Source organism: Rhinoderma darwinii, unplaced genomic scaffold (genome assembly GCF_050947455.1).
Source record: "Rhinoderma darwinii isolate aRhiDar2 unplaced genomic scaffold, aRhiDar2.hap1 Scaffold_70, whole genome shotgun sequence".
Classification (NCBI taxonomy): Eukaryota; Metazoa; Chordata; class Amphibia; order Anura; family Rhinodermatidae; genus Rhinoderma; species Rhinoderma darwinii.
Genome location: NW_027464260.1, coordinates 1,643,926 through 1,669,758, shown reverse-complemented (window position 1 = coordinate 1,669,758; position 25,833 = coordinate 1,643,926). Strand labels below are relative to the sequence as shown.

Below are 25,833 nucleotides of genomic sequence, written 5' to 3'. Positions count from 1 at the left end.
TAATTCTAATGGAGCCGTTGCTTTCCTCTGACGGAAGAGAGGGAAACGTATATTAATGCTAGTGTGAACAAAGCCCAATACAAGTAAGATATTAATAATATTAAAAAAAAAACAAAAAAAAAACCCAGCAGGGCTTTGAACCAGCAACCTTCCATAATTGAAGCAGTCATAGTCAATGCCTGTGAAACTGTAGTAGTTGAGGGTTTATTCAAAACTGACAGGCACTATCAGTCTATCCTGTCTGTCTGCTGCGTGTGGGTGGTGACTGGTCAGAGACTCAGTCAGACTAGCGCCCGCTGCTGCCGCATGCAGTGTGCACTGGCAGTGACTTTGAGACTCACCAGTCACAGCCCCGCTTGTAGCTTTCCCACGCTAAGTAAGCACAGGAAAGCTACAAAGCCCTTGTACTGCGCTCAGCTTCCTGCCCCAACTAATTTAAAAGCGGTCGGCCAACGCTGGGGGGCCACGAGTATACTTAAAGGGGGGTCTGGGCGTTTTACTGACAGCAGAGGGCTCTATAGGGGGGAATTAATCCCCCACCATAGAGCCCTGACTAGTTACTATACTGAAAGGTTAGGGGGGTCTGAGCATTTGACTGACTGCTCTAAAGGTGGGGCAGAATCCCCCCCTATAGAGCTCTCTGCAGTAAGTCAGACGCTCAGACCCTCCCCCACCCACACTAATCCTTCCATTATAGTGATGTGAGGGCTCTAAGGGGTGGATTATTCCAGCCCCATAGAGCCCTTTGCTGTCGGTAAAATGCCCAGACCCCCCCTTGCAGTATACTCACGGGTCCCGGTCCCAGCAAGGCAGGAACTTACCTTGTGCTTCTTGTCGCTCCTCCTGCAGACTTGCTCCTCTCTGGCGGCATGTGCTGCGTACAGCATCAGAGAGGAGGAGGAGTGTTTCAGACGTTCGGCACGTCTGCTATGTGCGTCTGCATGGCCCCTCCCCCCCGGTCCAGTCCATTCCCGTGCTGAAAATGCCGCCCCCCCGTTTGGGTAGGTGGTGCTGCCTGAGGCTGTCGGCTCACCTGGCCTCATGGCAGGTGCGGCACTGGATATGCCGCTAATCCCCAAGTCAAGACTAGCTAGGAGGTCAAGGCTTCCTGAGCCCTGCTTACACCATAGTCAGGAGCCCCCCAGCTTGACTGTGTCTGATTTGGGACAGGTAGTGGCCCAATTACTGGCTGGTGTTAGAGAGGCTTTGGTGCAGCGTGAAGTCCCACCACCTTTGGTCCCCCTTGCTCCTTCTCCTGTGGCGGCGTGTTACGGTTCGGTATCTGGGGCTGTTGCGCTAGGTTCTAAAGTCACTGGGTGCTGGTGGGTCTGGCGCTCCTGTTGCGGTTCAACTGCATGGGGTTCGGTTAGCCAAATGTTTGTTTTGAGAGCTCCCTTAAGACGGAGATTAGAGATCGTATTTGGCATGATGAATATGTTGAGATTTTCTCTCTTTTGCCGTTAGAGAAATTACATTTGAATAGAGGAAAGTCTGACGAGAGTAAGGCTGGATTCACACGAGCACATTACGTCCGTAATGGACGGAACGTATTTCGGCCGCAAGTCCCGGACCGAACACACTGCTGGGAGCCAAAATATGTGTCAGACAATATTAGCACCATACAATACAATACTGCTGTAGTACAGCGCACTAATAATACAGTGTACTTAACACTAAATGAAATTTACTACATATTTCAAGGAATTTTCCAGGAACATTTAAATGGATTTATATGGCCACAAAACATTAAAAAAAAACACTTTACAATATACTGATGTTCTCCCTTCCAGGCTGTATCACGTGCTTGTATTTCTCTCCCTTATGGAAACGTTTTCCCTTCATTCCACTAATGGGAACCATATAAAAAATACACAATGCTCACATTGCCTAATACGACAGAATACATACAGGAGAAAATAAGAAAACAGTGTCTAAGCTTCACAATATAGTACTAGGAGAGGGGGGGATTGTGTACAAAAAGGAAAAATAAGTTGTACGGCCACCAAGACGAGCTGGAGATCCTTCAGCTTCAATTAGAGTATGTTCACATGTGGATTTTCACCACATTTTATTAAATTGGCATTAGAATTTTAGTGATCTGAATAGTAATCTGAAAATTGGTAACTATTTCTCTGCCATTTATTTTTTTTTTTTTCATTTTTCAAAGGCTTAATTTATAATTTTGCAAAATAAAAAACGGACAAAAAAACGACTGCATGGGAGCATCTGTATGGGCATTAGAATGTATGGTGGCAGGTAGAGGGCATTATAATGTGTAGGGGCAGCTATTTGGTATTATACTGTGTGGGAGGCACTATGGGAGCATGATACTGTGTGAGCTGAATCGGGTGTGTATGGGCGGGGATTGGGTGGGATTAGAGGCGTGGCTTAAAAGAAAAATATTGTCCCTCCTTGTGATACTTGAAAGTTGGGAGGTATGATGTAACTAAGAGATCTCATCCTCTAGGTGACCCAAGGGCAGCCTTTACCCACAATTTCTCCAAACTTTTGGCTCTATGCCGTTGAAGAAACTGGTAATTGATCTCTCGTGCTTCAGTATTTATTATTAAACAAGATGGATTCTTGTGTCCTTTGTTTTGATGCGCTTCTTAACCTCTTAACGCCGAAGGGCAGATATATCCGTCCTCTGCAGCTGGTAGTTCGCGCAGGAGGACGGATATATCCGTCCTGTGATCGCACAGGTACTGACACTGTACCCACGCGATTAGCAGCAGGAGCACGACCGTTATACACAGCCTGGCTCCTGCTGAAACTGCCGGACGAAGGCAGGTGCCGAAACGCGCGTCGGGTGCAGACGTCCTATCTCCGTATCACAATGTCCACCAGTATGTTGAACAAACATTTGCTATTTTCAGCAGCTTGCACAAAACATTGCTTGTAATTCTCTGATTTCATTTCAAACCGGCTTTTGCACATCTGAACATTGTTTCATATTGTTGGAATTGATGGCGTTGCTTATACATGATTTTTTCATACTTACTTAAATCGCCACCACCCTACTAAATATATTCATATATGTGTTTTAGTCTGGTATGATCTCATTCACCTTTTTGCTGCTACAATATTATGCTTATTGCTTTCAACACGTTGACCAAATAACTATATCTGGTTCATGATTGATCTGACGTCTCTTTTTATCGTGTGACTTATCCTCCATTCCATCTTTTAACTTGTCCAATGTCTTTATTCAATAAAAATTGTATATTTTCTGTATTTTCACGTGCCTCAAGTCGATCATTCTTCCTTGGTAGTTTCTCATGTCAATCTTTGATCGACGCACCAAGTGTATGTTGGTCAATACTTAGGATATGATAGAGTGCCGCTCACATAACTAGCAACAGTGCTTTACAGTTTAAATGTTGATGTTTCGAGCACTACCGATATCATATTCTGTCTGTTGGTATTTTTTTGGTTTATATTGCTTTAAAACAGAGTCACTCATCAAGTTGCAGAACTGGCCGCCGCTTCTGGCCCCTGCATGGGTCACATTCCTTTCTACAAACCAATTACCGCTGATCATAACCTTGATGAGCGGCGGCTGCCCACTTTATTTTACTTTTGTGGCAAGGCCCCTGACAGTAGTACCAGCAGGCCGGTTTGCAGGGGTACTAGCCAACTACGTCACAGATAACCCGTTTATATTCCATGGGATGCCAAAAATCCATAACTTTGCATGGCATCCCATGGAATATGGGAACGATAGGGAATTTTATCAGTAAGTATTCTGCCTGTTTCTTGGCTAATACTCCTAATCCAATTCCTTCTTCTAGCAGATTTTTTAAAGATACTTTAAATGTGGTGCTTTGTTTTCACCACAAGTTTGAGATATGTCGATTCATTGTCTAAAATGGTATGAACGTATCTGGAATATAAACAGGAATGTAGAACAACTCCTGCTCCGTGCACTCCTAAGATTTGGAGGATACAGTTATACGCTGGATATATGGTGAGCACCTCTGTGTTTTCACCTTTAGCCCTTATGAGTATGTATGAACCTTTTAGATGGTTAATCTTTACCCGCTAAGGTGGGAGGGTTGGTTCCAATGCCTAGTTATGGTGGTGTCTGTAGACTGGAGTGTGGTGTCTGAGGAAGTAAAGGTCCTTTTAGACGGCCCGATACTGACCATAAAAACAAGCGCCGATTGACGATACATCGTGTTACAAAGAGCAATCATCGGTAATGTATGGGGGCAAACAATCGTTACTACACCCAGACACCGCACCGATACGCCAGTCCAGCTGCCTCCGGGCACTGGACTATATTGCCAGAAGCACATGGTTCCGACTACTGCATAGCGGCCGTTCGGCAGAACTGCAGCTCGGCTTCTATTCTTTGACCTGAGCCATCTGCTTCTGGCAGTGTTGTTCGGTGCCCGTAGGCAGCTGGAGTGTCGGGTGTCGGGCACGCACTGATCATTTACTGATGACCTATCCAGTGGATAGGTTTATTAGTTGTCAAAACGTGGAAAACCCCTTTAATACTGGCGTTTCATACACCAGTCCTATTAAACAGTTTGCTGGAGTAAGATGCAACACATTTATTAACAGGTGAACGACTCTTATTAAATGTGTCGCTTCTTTTAGCTGCAACGCGGCCTGTCATCAGTACTTTCTACGTGCTGCGGCCTGCTGTAAGAGCCTGAGGGGATCCGGGAGGGAGAATCGGAGTGGTGAGGTAAGTACATTTTTAAAATGTATTTTATTGTTTGATTGGGGGGGCAAACAGTCTGATTGAGAGGAGGTATGGGTCTGGCACGGACCTTTGCCTTGTTACGCCCCTCAGAGATAAATCTGGGCCGCACTATACATATAGATTTCTGCTATAATTTACATCAGTTACTGGCGTAAATTATAGTAAAATTGTTGCCCATTTCTGCTAAGCCCTGGCCATTTTTTGCCCCAAAAAATTTAGAATTTTGTGAATTTTCTACGGTAGTAAACTGTTGTAGAAAGGTTAATATATTCCCCCCAAAGGCTACAGACCGTAATACAATATCTTTTTTTTTTCGTTATCAAAATTTTTTATTAGAAATTAAATTCAAAGAAGGCACAGTACTAGACTTCAAATGACGTGGAATTACCATTCTAGCTGCAGTCAGAAAATGTCGAAAGACCCCGTTTTTGAGGTGTGGAAGTGATCCAGGAACCATGGAAAGCAATCCAACAGAAGGCGAGGTAGGAACGTCAGTGCCAAAAAGCTTATTGCAAAGATAAAAAAAAATCCCCAAAAGGGAAGGAGCTTGGGGCAATCCCACCAAATGTGCAACATGGTACCAGGAGCCTCCCCACACCTCCAACAATCAGCAGACACATTAGGAAATATCCTATGTAAAAAGGAAGGACAGCGGTACCATCTGGTAATTATTTTATAGTTTTTCTCCTGAGCAAAACAGGAAGTTGGTAACTTATGAACCAGAAAGAAAGAAGTTCCCCAGTCGTCCTCAGAATGTTGAACCCCCATTTCCTCCTCCCAATATGTGGTGAATGTCAACTGAGATTAAGAGTATCCCGGTTTGAGGATCCCATGTAAATAGGACAGTACATGAGAAGGAGCAGAAGTCAAAGACAGATAACGTTCCAGAGGAGTCTTATCCTGTAGCAACACAAGACAATCACCCATGGAAGAGAGATATGAACGCAACTGAAAGTAGGGCCACCACATTGATTGTCTCCCCGGGCAGGCCTCAGAGACAGCAGCAAGCTACAAAATTGCACCATCAGGTGTAAGGGTCTGAGCCAAATATCCGCCATCCTGTCTCCCCAACAGAGAAATGTGTCCACACCCACCGCCGGAGGGAAGGAAGGATTATCAAACAGAGGAGTCAAAGGACCCGGACGGTGAGCAAGGTCCAGTGTACCAAGGATCCGCTCCCATACCACAAGAAATTGACGTGTGAGGAAAGGCAGAGAAGACGTTGGTCGCTGGAAGCCAGACAACCAAGGCAAAGAGGATAATGCAAGAGAGGACATATTATTCTCAATACGCACCCATTGCTTACCCGCAGCTGCACGGTACCAATCCACCAACCTCATGAGGATTGCAGCTTGGTGGTATTGCTTAAAGTCCGTCAAATCCGCACCCCCCTCCACCTTGAGCCTACTCAGAACAGAAAATCTAATCCGCGGCTTAAAAGAGCCTCATACAAATTTGGTTATGGCCCTATGCAAGGTCTTAAAGAAGGACGCAGGAACCACAATGGGTACAGTTTGAAATATGTACAGAAATTTAGGTAAAATATCCATTTTAACAGCATTGATACGCCCGAACCACGACATGCGCCGACCCCCAAATGCCTCCAACTCTCACAAGGTACGCTGTAAGATAGGTGTGTTGTTCAAGGTAAACAGGTCAGGCAAATGTGTGGGGATATGTATCCCTAAATATTTTAAAGATACAGTTTGCCACTTAAACGGGAAAACCCGAGCAAGATGAGCAGCTAGAGGGGCGTCCAGAGATACATTCAGCGCCTCCAATTTAGAATAATTGACCTTGAAGTTACTCAAATGACCAAATTGATCAAACTCCCCAGTCAAAGATGGCAAAGAAATCATAGGAGTTCATCAGCGTACAGTGCTAACTTGTGATGCTGAGCACCAACACATATGCCCTTAATGCTAGGGTTAGTCCGCAGTGCCACAGCCAGGTTTTCCATGACTAACACATATAACAGAGGCGAAAGTGGGCACCCCTGTCTTGTTCCTTTTGTTATAGGCAAAGAATCAGACAAAAGACCATTAACTCGTACCCGAGCTGTAGGCCTATGATATAACGCCATAATCCTATCCACCATTGTAGAGCCAAGTCCGACCTGAGTCAAGACACTGCGGAGAAACAACCAGTCTACCCTATCAAAAGCCTTTTCGGCATCGACAGAACGTAGGCACATCGGTATCTTGCGTGTCTGGCAATAGGATATTAAAAGCAGGGTCTTGTTAGTATTATCACGGGCTTCTCTACCACGCACAAATCCCACCTGATCATCCGCAACCAAGCCCGGTAATAATGGAGAAAGTCTGAAGGCAATCAATTTCGCAAAGATTTTCACATCTACATTAATCAATGAAATGGGCCTAAAATTTGCACACGTCGTGGGGTCCTTACCCGGTTTTGGTAGAAGAGTAATAAGAGCCTCAAGAGACTGAGGCGCAAAGGGACAAGAGGAAGACACAGTGTTAAAGACTTTTGTCAAAAAGGGAGCAAGTTAATCCTTGAACGTCTTATAAAATATATTGTTGAACCCATAAGGTCTTGGACTTTTGCCCAAAGGAGAGTCCCCAATCGCCTGCAAGACTTCCGATTCCAAAAATTCTCCCCCAAGTCCCAAGGCGACCCCATCCTCCAAAGACGGCAGGGCCGTATCCTGTACATACTGATCGATTTTTCCCCGCAACGCATCAGCCTGCATATCCTGAAAATGACCTTTGAGGTTATACAAAGTAGAATAATATTGTCTAAAACATTCAGTGATACCGACTGGGTCATGAACCTCACCGCCAGTGGGACACGCAATTTTAGGGATATATGATGCTTGCGTACGGGGATGTAAAATCTGCGCTAAAGACCGACCACATTTATCCGCAAATTCGTAGGAGTGTTTGCGCATCCGATCCCGAAATCTAGCATGCGATTGATCTAGCACAGAACGCAGGGATTCTCGCGTCGTAGCAAGCTCAGAAAAAACCTGTGAGGAAGAAGGAGCACGCTTATGACTGAACTCCAACTCTTGTTTCCGCTCCAGGAGCCGTGCAATAGCCACCCCTTTTTGCCTTTTGAAACGAGCCCCGTGCTGAATTAGGACACCCCTAACCACGCACTTCAATGCCTCCCACTGTAAAGGTAACGGAGTAGAGTCATGAGCGTGCACAGCGAAAAAAGAGCTAAGTGTATCTTTGAGAGCTGACATACAGACCGTATCCCGCAAGATATTATCATTAAGCTTCCAAGACTGGAAACTGGTCACCGAATCAGGGAAGGTAAGGGATAAAAAAAACGGTGCATGGTCCGACCAAAACATGGCCCACCTCAGAAGTAGGGTGCCAAGTAAGCAAGTGATGGCTAATGTGAAAGGCATCTAAACGACTGTACATATTGTGCAACGGAGAGAAATAAGTATATTCTCGTACCTGAGGATGGAGAACCCTCCACACGTCAATCAATTGCATAGAGTGCATTGTAGTCTTCAAGGCCGCCAAGTGTGTCTTAGGAACAGCAGACCTGCCCGAGGAGGTATCAAGCCTGGAGTCAAATGTCAAATTAAAGTCACCTTCCACAAGTAAAACACCCTCCGAAAACTCCTCTAATTTCCTGAGAAATACCCGGCACACCCGAGCCTGATCCTGATTAGGAAGATAAAAGTTAGCTAATGTGAAAATCTTATTCCTAATGGACAGCTTAAGAAAGACAAACCGACCACCCGGGTCGATCAGGACATCAATGGTCTTATGAGATAGCAATTTGTGAAACCAAACCGGATAATACCGATTAGTAAACTGTGGTGTATGGCCCACCTGAAAATGAGTTTCCTGCAGGAACAGGATATGCACCCGTTCTTTGTGCATGTGATACAGTACCTGTGAGCGTTTATCAGGGACATTAAACTCTCTAACATTAAAGGTACAGACTTTCAACTGTGCCATCTCACTGTACTCAAGATGAGCAAGCCAATACTGTGAACTACTGTAACAGAGACAAAGCAGGAAGGGATAACACGACAACAAAGACAAACAGAATGGGTGAAATGATCACCCACTCCCTGATCTAATCAAGGAGAAACAATCCAAATACAGTAAACATCGGATACAACCAGTGAGTCCCTAAGAGGAGAAGTGTCAGGACAAGGTCTAGCCAGCGCTTTGCACCCCCCAGCCTAGCAATAATATGAAACATAGCTGAATTGATAAGAGATAACTGAAAAAATAAAAATAAAGGAAAAGGAAAGGAAACCAAGTGACATAATATTAGGGCCAAAGACCAATGACAGAAAGCATACCGTAGAAGGCACATGACATGGTCAGAAACAGGCAGAAAACCCCAATAAAGAACCACCCACCATACCATTTTACAGGCCCTCAGGCTTATTGGCTGTAGGGACTATGACTGTGGGCAATATAGGGGTTAATATGGGTACAGCGGGGCTAGGGGAAGTCGGTTTCTTCCCCTAATAAAAAATTTTATATCTTGAAAACTAGCTGTTGCATATAACTAATATTTGTTAGACGTGTAGCCCTTGACACACTGACCTAGCCTAAAAAAAAATCAGGGTTCTGTGACGCGCGCTTGGACCACAAAAGCCTTGTGAGCGACGGCTATTTTTACACACGTTTACAATGTAGTTCTAATAAAAAAAAGAATATCTTAAAAGCGAACCGCCTCAAAGCCATCAAACTTCTCACACCTGTAGCAGTTGACACTATGCCCTACCCTAAAAAATTTCAAGGGTCTGCGTCGCAGTTTTAGGCCCCAAAAGCCTCTTTTGCTGCTCCTGTTTAACGCACAGAGTGCATAATTTACGATTTAATTTTAATAAATGAACAATATTATAGATACTAGTTGTGCAAAAGGCCTAATTTTTCATACACATCTAGCCTTTGACGCTCTGACCTACCATATAAAAAGTCAGGCCAGTAGGACAGATGTAGCCCGCGCAGCGGGTCAAAAATTTAGGCCTTTTTCACTAAAATGGGTATAAATAATAATTTTCCACAATGCTGTCCCAGAGCATTTCACAACCAGCAACGAACCGCGGGTCTGATAGAATCAACCGAGGCGTCCATTCGTTCGCCTTGCAAAGCCGAACAATACGACACCTGACTCGGTCGTCTTTTCTGAAAGGGGACTCCTCTTTTGCCCCATAAACATGGCGGAATTTCCATAATAGGAGCTTAATATGGATAGGTTTTCCAATTTTTTTCCGTAACCGCTGAATGTAGAGTTATGAGCCCCGAAGCTATTATACGTCACCATCTCCTGAGTATGTACGCCAAGACTCGTGATGATACGTTGCGCGGTTAGCGAGGTCACTTCTCGTTAGCGACGCCTGTTTCTAAACACGGCTTAAATTTATTTTTATAAAAAAATTAATATCTTGAAAACTAGCTGTTGCATATAACTAATATTTGTTAGACATGTAGCCCTTGACACTCTGACCTAGCCTAAAAAAATTCAGGGTTCTGTGACGCGCGCTTGGACCACAAAAGCCTTGTGAGCGACGGCTATTTTTACACACGTTTACAATGTAGTTCTAATAAAAAAAAGAATATCTTAAAAGCGAACCGCCTCAAAGCCATCAAACTTCTCACACCTGTAGCAGTTGACACTATGACCTACCCTAAAAAAATGTCAAGGGTCTGCGTCGCAGTTTTAGGCCCCAAAAGCCTCTTTTGCTGCTCCTGTTTAACGCACAGAGTGCGTAATTTACGATTTAATTCTAATAGATGAACAATATTATAGATACTAGTAGTGCAAAAGGCCTAATTTTTCATACACATCTAGCCTTTGACACTCTGACCTACCATATAAAAACTTAGGCCAGCAGGACAGATGTAGCCCGCGCAGCGGGTCAAAAATTTAGGCCTTTTTCACTAAAATGGGTATAAATAATAATTTTCCATAATGCTGTCCCAGAGCATTTCACAACCAGCAACGAACCGCGGGTCTGATAGAATCAACCGAGGCGTCCATTCGTTCGCCTTGCAAAGCCGAACAATACGACACCTGACTCGGTCGTCTTTTCTGAAAGGGGACTCCTCTTTTGCCCCATAAACATGGCCGAATTTCCATAATAGGAGCTTAATATGGATAGGTTTTCCAATTTTTTTCCGTAACCGCTCAATGTAGAGTTATGAGCCCCGAAGCTATTATACGTCACCATCTCCTGAGTATGTACGCCAAGACTCGTGACGATACGTCACGCGGTTAGCAAGGTCAATTCTCGTTAGCAACGCCTGTTTCTAAACACGGCTTAAATTTATTTTTATAAAAAAATTTATTTCTTGAAAACTAGCTGTTGCATATAAGTAATATTTGTTAGACATGTAGCCCTTGACACTCTGACCTAGCCTAAAAAAATTCAGGGTTCTGTGACGCGCGCTTGGACCACAAAAGCCTTGTGAGCGACGGCTATTTTTACACACGTTTACAATGTAGTTCTAATAAAAAAAATAATATCTTAAAAGCGAACCACCTCAAAGCCATCAAACTTCTCACACCTGTAGCAGTTGACACTGTGACCTACCCTAAACAATTTCAAGGGTCTGCGTCGTATTTTTAGGCCCCAAAAGCCTCTTTAGCTGCTCCTGTTTAACGCACAGAGTTCGTAATTTACGATTTAATTTTTAATAACTAAATGATATTATAAATACTAGTAGTGCAAAAGGCCTAATTGTTCATACACATCTAGCCTTTGACACTCTGACCTACCATATAAAAACTTAGGCCAGCAGGACAGATGTAGCCCGTGCAGCGGGTCAACTATTTAGGCCTTTTTTACTAAAATGGGTATAAATAATAATTTTCCACAATGCTGTCCCAGAGCATTTCACAATCAGCAACGAACCGCGGGTCTGATAGAATCAACCGAGGCGTCTATTTGTTCGCCTTGCAAAGCCGAACAATACGACACCTGACTCGGTCGTCTTTTCTAAAAGGAAACTTTTCTTTTGCCCCATTAACATGGCGGAATTTCCATATTTTGAGCTTAATATGGATAGGTTTACCAATTTTTTTCCGTAACCGTTCAATGTGGAGTTACAAGCTCCGAAGCTGTTATACGTCACCATCTCCTGAGTATGTACGCCAAGACTCGTGATGGTACATCGCGCAGTTAGCGAGGAAAATCCTCGTTAGTGACGCCTGTTTCTGCACACGGCTTCAATTTATGTTTAGGAAAAAAATTAATATCTTAAAAACTAACTGTTGCATATAACTAATATTTGTTAGACATGTAGCCATGGACACTCTCACCTAGCCTAAAAATATTCAGGGTTCTGTGACGCGCGCTTGGACCACAAAAGCCTTGTGAGCGACGGCTATTTTTACACGCTTACAATTTAGTTCTAATGAAAAACTCAGCGAGTTACGCTGTTTACATAACTCACGAACATATAACGTTTTTCATGATCGCAAAACATCTCGCTCAGCCGCAACACAGTTTTTATGAAGATTAAAAAATATATACATTTATTGAATACATCCAAACATCCCAGAACCCAACAAATAAAAGTGCTATTGTTCTCTGTGCATTTTAAGTCCATTAAAAGTCCATGTTTTTAAGATTCTTATTTCTTCTTCCATTGGTCTAAAATGTATTTTGCTCTGGGACCTTTTTTCCCCAGAGCTGATGTCCTAAAGTCCTCTTTATTTTCTCTTCTTCCGGCCGGTGGTTTTGAAGCAATCCTATGATTGAAAGATCATAGATTATTAATAATTAGTATCTCATGCTTACTTTACTAACGGTCCTAATTGTATTCATTAATCCTCTACAATTTTATGAATATAACTCTAATCTTTATTTATTTTTTCTTAAACAGGCAAACCAGGACCCCAATGACCTCTGCTATAAGACAGTTGATGATTGTGAACCCACGATCACTGAGGAACCCAAAGAGGTTTTCCATGCATTTTCCAGCACATATCAGCTCAGAAACATCATGATAGTGAATTGCATGGCCTTTAGATGCTACATTTGCCAAGTTGTTCCTAGCAATAGCAAGGGTAGCCTTTATATCCTCATCGCTGCTGTGCTTCATGCATTTTTTGTGCAGGTTCCCAGCATCAACTCTGTCTTATAGCAGATGGGGCAGGTCATTGGGGTCCTGGTTTGCCTGTTTAAGAAAAAATGAATAAGGATTACAGTTACATTAATAACATTGAAGAAGATTAATGCATATCGTTAGGACCGTTAGTAAACTAAGAATGAGACATACTACGCTGCTTCTGTAACTGCCATTCACTACTATTGGAGTCACGGAAACAGCGTAGCTCATTAAATAAAAAAATATATATCAATTTATTGAATACATCCAAACATCCCAGAACCCAACAAATAAAAGTGCTTTTGTTCCCTGTGCATTTTAATGTCCATTAAAAGTCCATAATTTATAAGCTTCTTATTTCTTCTTCCATTGGTCCAAAATGTCTTTTACTCTTGGACGGTTTTTTCCCCAGAGCTGATGTCCTATAGCCCTCTTTATTTCGTCTTCTTCCGGCCGGTGGTCCTGAAGCAATCCTATGATTAAAAGGTCATATAGATGATTAATAATTAGTATTAATATTGTATTGTGATAGAGAGAACAAAAAAAGGAATGAACATCATTCTTACCTATTATGTAGTCCACTCGCATTCTGTTCTGCAGTTTCCTCCACCGATCGTACAGATGTTGTCCATGGATTGTGGACTCTGCATTGCATCTTTTAAGCGCTGGTGGATCCTTCTCCACAGTGAGGGGATACTTGCCTGTAAATCTTTCAAATTCTACCTCCTTAGAGCAGATTGCAGGAGGTATATTGTCTTGTGCTGTACCCATTATTAGAATATCTTCCATCGCAGCTCTGCAAAAGACACAATTATTTTAGTGAAAGAGATAATAGAAAAGAGCAAAACCAAGGGTCAAGAATATGAACATATTATTGCTCTGGTACTTACTTTGAGGTGGAAGCCTGCTCTTCCAATTCCCGTTGAATTCTGTCCGGCAACAATGATGCCTTTATCATGTTGTCTATGGTCTTCTCCCAGTAGACCCGCTCTGCAGTGATGTTTGAATGCGCCAATAATTTTGAGAATATTTGTGTCTCATTGGGATTTCTGCAATTTGAGGACACAAAGGTCTCTGACATTCTCCTGACCACCTGGCTGCTCACTGGCTTTAATCCAAATCTATACAATAGAAGAAATTATTATTAAAAGAATAGTTTATAACGTTGGCATGTAGAGTGGAAATCTAACTGTCACTAATAAGAACTTACCTTGTATGAAATCTTGCTACATCGTTTGAAACATTGTATAGCCTTTCTCCGGAGGTGGAGATAAAGAAGTTGGCAATAGTTTTGTTCGTCTTCAAAAGCGTAGGCCTCACTAAGTTGTGATATATTTCAAACCACTGGAAAAAAAATACATAGTCGTGAGATTGATGAACGAAAGAATGATAGATGAGAGGTGCCGTAGATTACATTATACTGTAAGATTCATACCTTTTCCTCTTCTTTATCTAGAATCAATGTTGCTGCTTGTTGTGTTGCAGTCTTGTGTTCCAGGAAAGATATTACCACGCTGCTCTCTTTTCCTGCTACTCTTTCTTTCCATTCATTGACCTACAAGATAAATAAATTGTGAAAACAAGCACTGCACAAATGTTCAAAGACAGCATTAAAAAAAACAAAAAAAAAACAAAGGTTACTTACTGTCATATTTTGGACCACACCAGGTCGTTGCATTTTTTTTAAGACAATGATGGACTCCAAATAATTAATGATTGTTAATTTTTCGCTATCAAGGAGTGTATCGCCATTTTCAGCCATCCTCAACACCATTTGGAAAGTGGGTCCAGCAACTTTCAACAACGTTCTCAAATCGTCAGGCTTTAAAACGGTCTGAAATATGCGCTTATGTCTATTGAAAGAAAATAAAAGCAGTTTAACAAATGAAAAGGCAGAAGAAATAATTAATACATATTAAATTGTGTTTTTGTCAATCTATTCTAAGACCTCATAAAACTTTTCTTAGACTTACTTCTTTGCAACAATCTCCTTGGAAATTCCTTTGTGTAGCCTCTTTTGACTAACAGAAAGAGCAGACAAGTAATTTTTGACTGCTTTGTAGGTCTTTCTGTCTTTGTGCTTTTGACATTTGACATTTTTCAGATAAGAGACGAAACGCTTCACATTCTTATGATAATTGAAGACGGTTTGATGAGTGTTTCCGATTGCCAGCAGCTTGTCAAAGTACTTGTGTGTCTCCTCAATGTCGTCGACAAATTTCAGAGATGGCTTCTTGCTGTCTATAAAATACAGGAAGCGAGCAACGTTCTCTGCCTATAATGATGAAATGGGATTAATTAAAAGGAACAGAATCTTACATAGATCTATGTTACTTACATGATGATTTGGTGCTTACCTCCTGTTTGTATCTGACGACGCCTAAGCCTGTTCTAAGGTGGTTGACAAAACCAGCGATCAACTCAGAGTTCAGAGAATGCCTCTTGTAGAATCCAGCTTCTGACATTTTCTTTCTCAATGGGTTGTTCCAGGATATCTTGGGCTCGTCAGCCAGTGTTTCCTGGTCCCTCGCATTGTTCTCTTCTTTTTCCGCATCCTCTGGCCGTTCATCCTTATCTTCCATAGTGCCTTCGTCATTTTCCTTGTCAGAGTCGCTTGTCGTGACTTCTTCTGATTCTTCTTCTTCTTCTTCATCTTCCTCCTCCTCCATTATGACATCATCTGACTGTTGACAGCTATTAAACAAAACAATATATATTATTATCACATGCAAGAAAAATATATTTCCACAACATGTATAAAGCTTGCAGGCAAAACATTTCTCACCTTTTGTGTGGACATTTTTTGTTTTTTTCTTTGACCACTGGCTCACATACTTTAGTTTCCAGGGCTTTTGCCATCTCAACTTCGGAATTATCATTTCTGACTGTATCAGACCTTAAAAGTGGAAAGACAAAATGAATGATATTAGAAAAATGCATACAAAAATATAATATAAATGCATTTTTTTTTATATGAGACCAATACTCTAGTTATTGTAATAGTACTTACCTTGGCACAGGAGGGGTGTTGAGGATTGTGAAACCACGGCCACTGAGGAACTCGAGGAGGTTGTCCATGCATTTTCCAGCACATACCAGCTGAGAAACCTCATGGTAGTGAATTGCAAGGCCTTTAGATGCTACATTTGTCAAGGTTTTCCTAGCAATAGCAAGGGTAGCCTTTATAGCCTCATCGCTGCTGTGCTTCATGCATTTTCTGTGCAGGTGGGTACCCAGCATCAACTCTGTCTTGTAACAGATGGGGCATGTCATTGGGGTCCTGTTTTGCCTGTTTAAGAAAAAATAAATAAAGATTAGAGTTATATTAATAACATTGTAGAGGATTGATGCATATCATTAGGACTGTTAGTAAACTAAGAATGAGACAGACAAAGATACTTACGCTTTGGATGGCATTTTTAGGCTTGAGATAGACCTGTAGAATATAAGATAAAACAATTAATAAAGCTTTTAAAAAAGCTCAAGAAGTAAAAGGCAAAAGGGTGCAAACAGAGGTAGTAAATGGAGTGAATCCTTTCAGATCAGTCCAGTAGCTAGACAGCAGAAGAATCCGTGTAGATCAGTCTAGTAGAGAGAGCTGAGCTTCAGTAAATTGTTCAAAGTGTTGTGAGAGACTGGACTCAGTACTGCTCCTTTTAAACAGAAAGTTGGGAAACATTTACATTTTTGTAAGGTGTGAAAACTAGGTTTAGGGGGCGTGGCTAACACCTAGAGGAAAATGTGTGCAAGTTAGCAAAAACCCCTTACAAACACAAGCTAATGTAAGCATCTAATGCTAAATGTATATATATTTCTTATGTCAATTTTAATGCATATGCCTCTAAGTACATGTATTTATATACAATAAATACATATACAAAACAATATATATTATTATCACATGCAAGAAAAATATATTTCCACAACATGTATAAAGCTTGCAGGCAAAACATTTCTCACCTTTTGTGTGGACATTTTTTTATTTATTTTTTTGACCGCTGGCTCACATACTTTAGTTTCCAGGGCTTTTGTCATCTCATACAATACATATGTATATGTCAATACATATGTATATGTATATATATATATATATCACTCTATACCAAATCCCACTATAGTAACCTGTGCACAGAAGTAATCCTGATCCATGGACATGTAGTATATTGAAATAAATTATGCTGCACACCAATATAAGCAAAGTAAAATGATTTATTAAATTAATGAAGAGATGTGGCAAGCTTGAGAACAGTCCTAAGGCTGGACACAAAAGTCACATCTCTGCATTGATTGAATAAATCACTTTATTTTAAAAATGTGTACCTATTTCATATACATCTATTAAATGTAATATTTACTATCGTTTCTAAACTGACCTTTACAACATGTTTCTAGATACTGTTTGCATAGAAACCAGATTAGAATGTGGAATAGTGTTAAAATATATTAGTCCATGCCAAGGTGTCGATACTGGCAGAGTGGAGGTGACACATTTATATTGTTAGACTAAGCTGGCTCCGGCCAGGGGACAGTCATAATTGCCACTGTATTGTTTCAGCCAAACACATGTTTCAGCCACGTGTGAAATATTTCAATACACATACCACACTTTTGTTTTAGTATTCTCTAAAGTTGAGTTAATTTTTTAATATAATAATTTATTTAGTTATTGATAATATATATATATATATATATATATATATATATATTTCTTATGGCAATTTCAATGCATATGTTTAAGTAGCCTCTAAGTATATGTATATGTATGTATTTATATATATGTATATATATATATATATATATATATATATATATGTCTAAAGGAAATTAACTATCGATGCGCCTGAGCAGAACAACAGGGACTCTTTTGATTGCAGATAGTGATGTATCCCTCGACGTCACTTCAGCCCTTTGATAAAAGAAGAAAATAAATACTGATGTTAAAACAAAATGTGAGACATACAGTTTAATAAGCATATTAGTTTACAAAGTAAGGTCAATAAATGTATTTTATTATTACCCAGAGGAGCTCCCTTCCCCTCTCTGCCTCTGTGCCCTGGACCGTGTTCGGATGAACAATGAGGATGGTACTTGTGCTCTGAAAAAATAACCAAACATTAGTATATCAATTGATAAGTCTAACACAACTAAACTGAGGACATTTATAATAAAACTGAGAGTTTATCTACTTTGAAGTCCAATCATCATCATCATCATCATCATCATCATCATCATCATGATCAGCCAAGCTTTCTTCTTCTCCTCGGTCAGTTGATTCACTCCAGTCCTCTTTGGCACTGTAATCTTGTTCCTGGGCTTCTTCGTGGGATGTGATGTCTTCTCTTTGGATTCCCTGGCCTCCTTCCTGAATGTTCTCTTGTCTATAGGGTAGACATAGAAAAAATAAAGCATTAAACTTCTAAAACAAATCATGTAATATTATACAGTATATATTATTTCCCTCCCACAATAAATTACCTTGAAGTGCTGGCTTGGGGCTGCTCACCACCGGCTTGCATTACCAGCATATAACCATGGCATATGTCCGTCAGTGTCTTCTCACGATAGTTTCTTTCCGCTGTCATGTTGGTGTGTGCCAAATATTTGGCAAACAGACACTTTTCAGAGTCAGAAAAATTAGGGAGAGTCCAAGTTTCGCAAATCCTCCTGACAAGCTGACTGGTGATGTTGGGTAGTTTATATCTAGAAAGGAAAATAGAAAAACATAATACATACACAGCACTTAGAATTGAATAAAGACAGGTGACTTTTAAGAAACTTACTTTGTGTGGTACCGCAGGATGTCATTGGAAACATTATAAATTTCCTTTCCAGATGTAGAGAGGAAAAATACTTCTGTTGGCATGTTGTTCTTTAGCAGCATTGGTCTTACTATCTCAAAGTAGACATTAAACCACGAGGGGAGGGATACAAATAAAGAGATTATTGAAAAGCATCTTTACAACTCCATAAAGTAAGTAGGAGCCTTATAGAAACTTACCATTTCTTCCTCCTTTGTTAGCACATAGGTTGCCACTTGGTGTGTAGAGGTCTTGTGTAACTTGACCCCAACAACTACCAGGTCTAAACCCAAATATCTGTGAGTGATCCTCTCATTCCACTCTGAAACCTATGAGTCAAAAGGAAAAAGTATGAGGGACAGGAAAGCAAATTATTTACTGAATATAATTTTCCTATCAATTCTAAGTTCACATCATACCATGTCAGTAGCTACTGGTTTTGGGAGAATAGATTGGATTATGGGAATATGTCAACAGAAGCTGCTCCCTGCCATGGAGCTAGGGATTAAGGGATTAACCAAGTAGAGTTGACAAATTTATATTGTTAGCTGCATCTGGCTCCAGCCAGGTGTGACATATTTTTAATGTGCATGACACTGTATTGTTACAGCCCAATACCTGAGCCAGCTATGTGTGAGATTTGTCAATGTACTTGCCACTGTATTGTGTTAGCCCAACACTACGCCAAGCCACTTGTGATTTTTTTTTCTATACATATGCCACTCTTTTGTTTCAGCATAATTTCTGCCTCTAGCCAGGTGTAAGGTTTTTACATAGATTATTCACTCTGTTCTTGCAGACAAATATCCGACTTTAATAAGCTAACATTAACCTTATGCAGGCTTCACACCATTATCGGCCTTCAGGGCTCCCCTACACTATTAAAAGTATTTAACTGCAGCCATAAGGCCTCCAGACACTTCTCTAAAAAGCACCCCAAAGCATAACCATAACAGGGTAGGAAAACAAAATGACGCAGAAAAACAGAGGAGGAGAAAGCTACTTACAGTCATATGTCTGACAACACCTGGCCGTTGCAGATGCCTCAAAATAAGCAGGGCCTCAAGATAATAAATAATTTCAAGTTGAGTGTCTCGCTTCATGTGTCTGTCTTTTGCAGCTTTGAGGCATTTCAGGAAGGTTGGCTTTGCCACAACTAAAAGCCTCTGACATTCCTGGGGTGTTTTCATAGAATTTGTCAATGACTTGTATCTAAACACAAAGTAAAGAGAAATGATTTTATTGTATATACACAAGTAATAAAGAGTAGTAGCAATATCTAAAATAAATATATACCTATTTGAGGTTTCATACTTTGTCTAAGGATACATTTGAGTTCATAACTCACCGTTTGCTGACAACTTCTCTTGAAATTCCCTTAGATAGCCTCTTTTGAATGTCCTCTGTAACATCCATAAAGAAGTTGCAGGACTTAAACAGCCTTGGTCTTTGTGCAGAGAGATTGGTCGCTCTCAGCTGATACGTCATGAACCTCCGGATATGTTTTAGGTAATTAAAGACAGTCTGGTTTGCAAGCTTCAGGTCACGCAGCTTTGTAAAAAAGGAGTTAACCTTCTCAATGTTGCTGACAAAGTCCAGATTGGGACGCTGCGGGTTCATGTAATAAAGGAACCTTGCCAAATTTTCAACCTCCTGCTTGTAGTTGGGCACATCCAATGTGTGCTGCAAATAGTCGGCAAAGCCCTTCAGTATTGGTTCGTCCAATGAATGTCGCTTGTATAGTCCAGCAGCCTTCATCTTCTGTCTTGTGACCACCGTCCATTTTGTCTGTAGGATTCTGTAATTTTGGAGAAAAGTGCAAGACATCAGATTTGACACATTTGACAGCCACAGAGAATACGTAAGGAGTATCTATGTACACTGACCTCTGTGTCCTGTCATCAAAGTTTCCTGTAGTTCCGCTTTCTTGATTGGATTCTTCCTCAGACTCTAGTTGAAGCTGAAAGTCTCTATCACTTTCCTCCTCTGCGCTGTCATCTTCATGTGCTCTTCTGCCTTCTTCATTGTGTTGGTCTTCCCTCGGGTCTTCAGGCTGTGCAAGGAATAGTGTGTCTGTAACTTCTTCCTCAGGATCTGCAGGGATCAGTGTGACCTCCATTTCCTCATCAGGGACTGGTATGGCTGCAATATCCTCTACAGCCGCTGTGTGATGTGGCACAGTAAGGACAGTTGATGCAGAGGTTGATGGTCTTCCATATTGTACATTGCTGTAAAATATAAAAAGCAACGTGAGTATAAGTGTAAACACTGGAGAGCTATGAGACATAAGCAGACAGGGGTGACACATACCTGGCCACAGTTGGTTTGTTAATGATCAAAAAGCCCCTGTCCTCGAGGAAGGGGACAACGTTTTCCAATGAGCCAAGAGAGATGATCTCTTGGTAACTGATTGCAGTGCCCTTAGATGCAATTTTCACCAGGGTTTTCCTGGCCAATGCCACAGTGGCTTTTATCTCCTCATCGCTGCTGAACCTCATACACTTTCTCCTCAGATATGTAGAGAATAATGTCTGTGTACGGTAACATACTGGGCATGTCATAGGAGTTCTGTTTTGCCTGTTGAAAGACATGAGGTTTTGGATTTAAAAATGTCCTAAGTAATATAGCTTAGTTTGAAATATACCCAAACTGCAATCTCAAAAATAGTCACAAGATGTCCCACTACATGCATACTGATTTGTTTCAGGCAGGCTACCTGAACAATGCCTGGGCTTGTACACTATGGCCTACTGAAAATAAAATGACACCTCTTCCCTAGCCCATGGCTCACCATGATTTCACTATACAATTTGCCTGAACTGAACATTAATGATGGATATAAATATACGTTAATAAACATATTTACTAACAATTTGGCTGCAGACTCCATTCCTGTAACTAGAACTTGTTGTCCTAAAGATGTATATTTGAGTAAAAAAACCAATAAATCTTTTAGAAGCCGTATCCAAAAGGCAGATGATGTAGGTATCCAGGTACAATGTCTCAAGTGTAGTATTGAATAAGGTGAATAGCAAAAAAATAATGCAATCCAAGAAGGAGATCAGTCAATAGCTTTCAAGGAAACTTCCAAACTGACTGAAAATGCCTCAGTGTTTTAAACTGTTTTATAGTGTGAGGTTGATGCTTTGTAAGAAGATCCTCTTACACAAACAACAAACAGAGCCTGTGATAGGAGAGTTTGAATGATGCACAAAAGCTTATCTGCCTTTTTAGTGGCTGAGGAGAATAACAGAGATAAAACTACAGACTCATGCTGAAAACCTGATAATACAATTGTTTGAATATAATAGGACATTTACATTTATTAAATGTGATATTTACTATCATTTCTATTTCATATACACTATACCTATTTCATATACACCTATTAAATGTAATATTTATTATCGTTTCTAAGCTGACCTTTACAACACGTTTTTTGCTACTGTTTTTATAGAAACTAGATAGGTATGTGGCATAGTGTTAAAATATATTAGAGTATGTACATTTTAATATGGTGCCCCCATAGCTGCACCATACAGTGTAATGCTCCCCATAGCTGTCCCATACAATTTAATACCCCCATAGCTACACCATACACTGTGATGCCCCCATAGCTGCACCATACCGTATAATGGCCGGATCATGACACGGATTTGAAACAGAACCGTGTGCCCGATGGACGCGAGCTAGGCGTCCATTCGTTCACCTTGCAGAGCCGAACAATATGACACCTGACTCTGTCGTCTTTTCTAAAAGGGTACCCCTCTTTTGCCCAATAAACATGGAGGAATTCCCTTATTAATTTATTTTTATTACAATAATTCTTGTAATAATAATGTTGTTATATTGTATAATATGTAAATATGGTTTATGCCTATGCTTAACTTTAAAGTGTAGCTAAATGTTTGGCAAACTTCTGACATGTCAAAGTGACATGTCAGAAGTTTGGATTGGTGGGGGTCTGAACACTGAGACCCCCACCAATCGCTAGAACAAAGCTGCTGAGCGTTCACACGAGTGCTTCAGCTGTTTTGTTTTAGCGATTGGTGGGGATCTCAGTGCTCGGACCCCCACCAATCCAAACTTCTGACATGTCACTGTGACATGTCAGAAGTTTGTCAAACATTTAGCTACACTTTAATTTTGTGTTCTGTATTAATAAAGTTGTTATGTTGTATTATATGTAAAGTTGGTTTCGGCCTATTCTTACAGTGTACCTAAACGTTTATCAAACTTCTGACATGGTTTTAGTGCAGCTATGGTGCCCCCATAGCTGCACCATTAATTTTAATATGGTGCCCCCATAGCTGTACCATACAGTGTAATGCTCCCACAGTTGCACCATACAGTATAATGCCCCCCATAGCTGTCCCATACCATTTAATACCATAGGTACAATGTCTCAAGTGTAGTATTGAACAAGGTGAATAGCAAAAAAATAATGCAATCCAAGAAGGAGATCAGTCAATAGCTTTCAAGAAAACTTCCAAACTGACTGAAAATGCCTCAGTGTTTTAAACTGTTTTATAGTGTGAGGTTGATGCTTTGTAAGAAGATCCTCTTACACAAACAACAAACAGAGCCTGTGATAGGAGAGTTTGAATGATGCACAAAAGCTTATCTGCCTTTTTAGTGGCTGAGGAGAATAACAGAGATAAAACTACAGACTCATGCTGAAAACCTGATAATACAATTGTTTGAATATAATAGGACATTTACATTTATTAAATGTGATATTTACTATCATTTCTATTTCATATACACTATACCTATTTCATTAAATGTAATATTTATTATGGTTTCTAAGCTGACCTTTACAACACGTTTTTTGCTACTGTTTTTATAGAAACTAGATAGGTATGTGGCAGTGTTAAAATATATTAGAGTATGTACATTTTAATATAGTGCCCCCATAGCTGCACCATACAGTGTAATGCTCCCACAGTTGCACCATACAGTATAATGCCCCCCATAGCTGTTCCATACAATTTAATACCCCTATAGCTGCACTATACACTGTGATGCCCCCCATAGCTGCACCATACTGTATAATGGTGTATAATGGCCGGATCATGACACGGATTTGAAACAGAACCGTGTGTCCGATGGACGCGAGCTAGGCGTCCATTCGTTCACCTTGCAGAGCCGAACAATATGACACCTGACTCTGTCGTCTTTTCTAAAAGGGTACCCCTCTTTTGCCCAATAAACATGGTGGAATTCCCTTATAAATTTATTTTTATTACAAAATTAATATCTCCAAAACTAACCGTTGAATATCCCTTATATTTATTACACATGTAGCCCTTAACACTGTGACCTATCCTAAAAAATTAGGGGTGATAGGCATGCATGCAGTAGCTGTTTGGATGTGGATTTTTGAAATGACCGAGTTTTTGGTAGAAGGCACTGATGAATATAAGATAAGTGTGTTTACCAATTAATCTGTGTTTTTACACAGATCCATATGAAATCAGATTTGACATGGTATTATCACACGAGAAAGATCTTTAAAGCCCCTGGACACATATTGCACCCAGAGTGCATTTCTTGACATGTTGTGGTAGTCACCCCAAAATGTAAGTCAGCCCCCCCCCCATAACTCCTGTGAGGGTTTGTAACACTTCTTTGAGTGTATCCCATAACAGGGCTTAGGAAGGGGTGATAGGCATGCATGCAGTAGCTGTTTGGATGTGGATTTTTGAAATGATCGAGTTTTTGGTAGAAGGCACTGATGAATATAAGATAAGTGTGTTTACCAATTAATCTGTGTTTTTTCAGAAATCCATCTAAAAATAGATATGACACAGATTTTCGTGGGTCCGATGGACGCGAGCTAGGCGTCCATTCGTTCACCTTGCAGAGCCGAACAATATGACACCTGACTCTGTCGTCTTTTCTAAAAGGGTACCCCTCTTTTGCCCAATAAACATGGTGGAATTCCCTTATAAATTTATTTTTATTACAAAATTAATATCTCCAAAACTAACCGTTGAATATCCCTTATATTTATTACACATGTAGCCCTTAACACTCTGACCTATCCTAAAAAAATTAGGGGTGATAGGCATGCATGCAGTAGCTGTTTGGATGTGGATTTTTGAAATGACCGAGTTTTTGGTAGAAGGCATTGATGAATATAAGATAAGTGCGTTTACCAATTAATCTGTGTTTTTACACAGATCCATATGAAATCAGATTTGACATGGTATTATCACACGAGAAAGATCTTTAAAGCCCCTGGACACATATTGCACCCAGAGTGCATTTCTTGACATGTTGTGGTATTCACCCCAAAATGTAAGTCAGCCCCCCCCCCCATAACTCCTCTGAGGGTTTGTAACACTTCTTTGAGTATATCCAATAACAGAGCTTAGGAAGGGGTGATAGGCATGCATGCAGTAGCTGTTTGGATGTGGATTTTTTGAAATTATCGATTTTTTGCTAAATGGCCACTGATAAACGTGAAATCCATCTAAAAACAGATATGACATGGTATTATCACACGAGAAAGATATCTAAATACCACATATAGCACCCAGAGTGCAAGTTTCTTACAAGGGCTCAGAACACTGCTGTGAGTACCACACTAGTAAGGACCTATGTGTGCTCTTTTACTGTGAGCTCTATGCACCCCAAGTTTCTATATGCACCCCAAGTTCCATGTGAAGGCTCAGAACACTGCTGGGAGTGTGCCACATCAGTAATGCATCAATGTATGCAGTTTTGAGTCACCTTTATGTGCTATGTTACTGTGAGCTCTATGTGAACCTTCTGTGCTCCAAAAGTCAACCTGGTAGTCAATAATAGCAGAACTGCTGTTTTCAGTGCTTCAGAACTTTCATCCTGTAACCATCCAAACATCAATGTACTTTCACTACCACCTCCCTGTAAAGCTATAGTGCTTAGATAGCACCCAGAGTGAAATTTTGACATTTTGGGGCGGTCACCCCAAAATATGAATATGCACCCCAAGTTCCATGTGAAGGCTCAGAACACTGCTGGGAGTGTGCCACATCAGTAATGCATCAATGTATGCAGTTTTGAATCACCTTTATGTGCTATGTTACTGTGAGCTCTATGTGAACCTTCTGTGCTCCAAAAGTCAACCGGTAGTCAATAATAGGAGAACTGCTGTTTTCAGTGCTTCAGAACTTTCATCCTGTAACCATCCAAACATCAATGTAATTTCACTACCACCTCCCTGTAAAGCTATAGTGCTTAGATAGCACCCAGAGTGAAATGTTGACATTTTGGG

The 25,833-nt window shown here is 40.7% G+C and overlaps 1 protein-coding gene and 1 long non-coding RNA gene across 7 annotated transcripts in view; one reads left to right on the top strand and one right to left on the bottom strand.

The window, feature by feature from the left end:
- Positions 1-25,833, top strand: part of LOC142728942 (uncharacterized) — a 203,787-nt gene that overhangs the window by 143,391 nt on the left and 34,563 nt on the right. The window lies entirely within an intron of this gene.
- LOC142728941 (uncharacterized) overlaps positions 12,171-25,833 on the bottom strand; it is a 42,095-nt gene continuing 28,432 nt past the window's right edge. For 5 of the 6 annotated variants that reach the window (XM_075849193.1, XM_075849189.1, XM_075849194.1 and 2 more), the window contains 20 exons: positions 20,883-21,149; positions 20,459-20,800; positions 19,921-20,370; positions 19,580-19,784; positions 18,773-18,901; positions 18,555-18,667; positions 18,250-18,474; positions 17,961-18,152; positions 17,792-17,869; positions 16,178-16,210; positions 15,785-16,063; positions 15,560-15,670; positions 15,132-15,468; positions 14,748-15,049; positions 14,420-14,627; positions 14,210-14,329; positions 13,985-14,118; positions 13,665-13,895; positions 13,341-13,570; positions 12,171-13,247 (listed from right to left, as the gene is read on the bottom strand). In XM_075849193.1, coding sequence (XP_075705308.1) covers positions 13,129-13,247; positions 13,341-13,570; positions 13,665-13,895; positions 13,985-14,118; positions 14,210-14,329; positions 14,420-14,627; positions 14,748-15,049; positions 15,132-15,468; positions 15,560-15,670; positions 15,785-16,063; positions 16,178-16,210; positions 17,792-17,869; positions 17,961-18,152; positions 18,250-18,474; positions 18,555-18,667; positions 18,773-18,901; positions 19,580-19,784; positions 19,921-20,370; positions 20,459-20,800; positions 20,883-21,133 — 4,089 coding nt within the window. In that variant the 5' untranslated portion in view covers positions 21,134-21,149 and the 3' untranslated portion in view covers positions 12,171-13,128. Of the gene's footprint in view, positions 13,248-13,340; positions 13,571-13,664; positions 13,896-13,984; positions 14,119-14,209; positions 14,330-14,419; positions 14,628-14,747; positions 15,050-15,131; positions 15,469-15,559; positions 15,671-15,784; positions 16,064-16,177; positions 16,211-17,791; positions 17,870-17,960; positions 18,153-18,249; positions 18,475-18,554; positions 18,668-18,772; positions 18,902-19,579; positions 19,785-19,920; positions 20,371-20,458; positions 20,801-20,882; positions 21,150-21,442; positions 22,492-25,833 lie in introns of those variants that run through there. The other variant, XM_075849190.1, reaches the window with a different exon arrangement.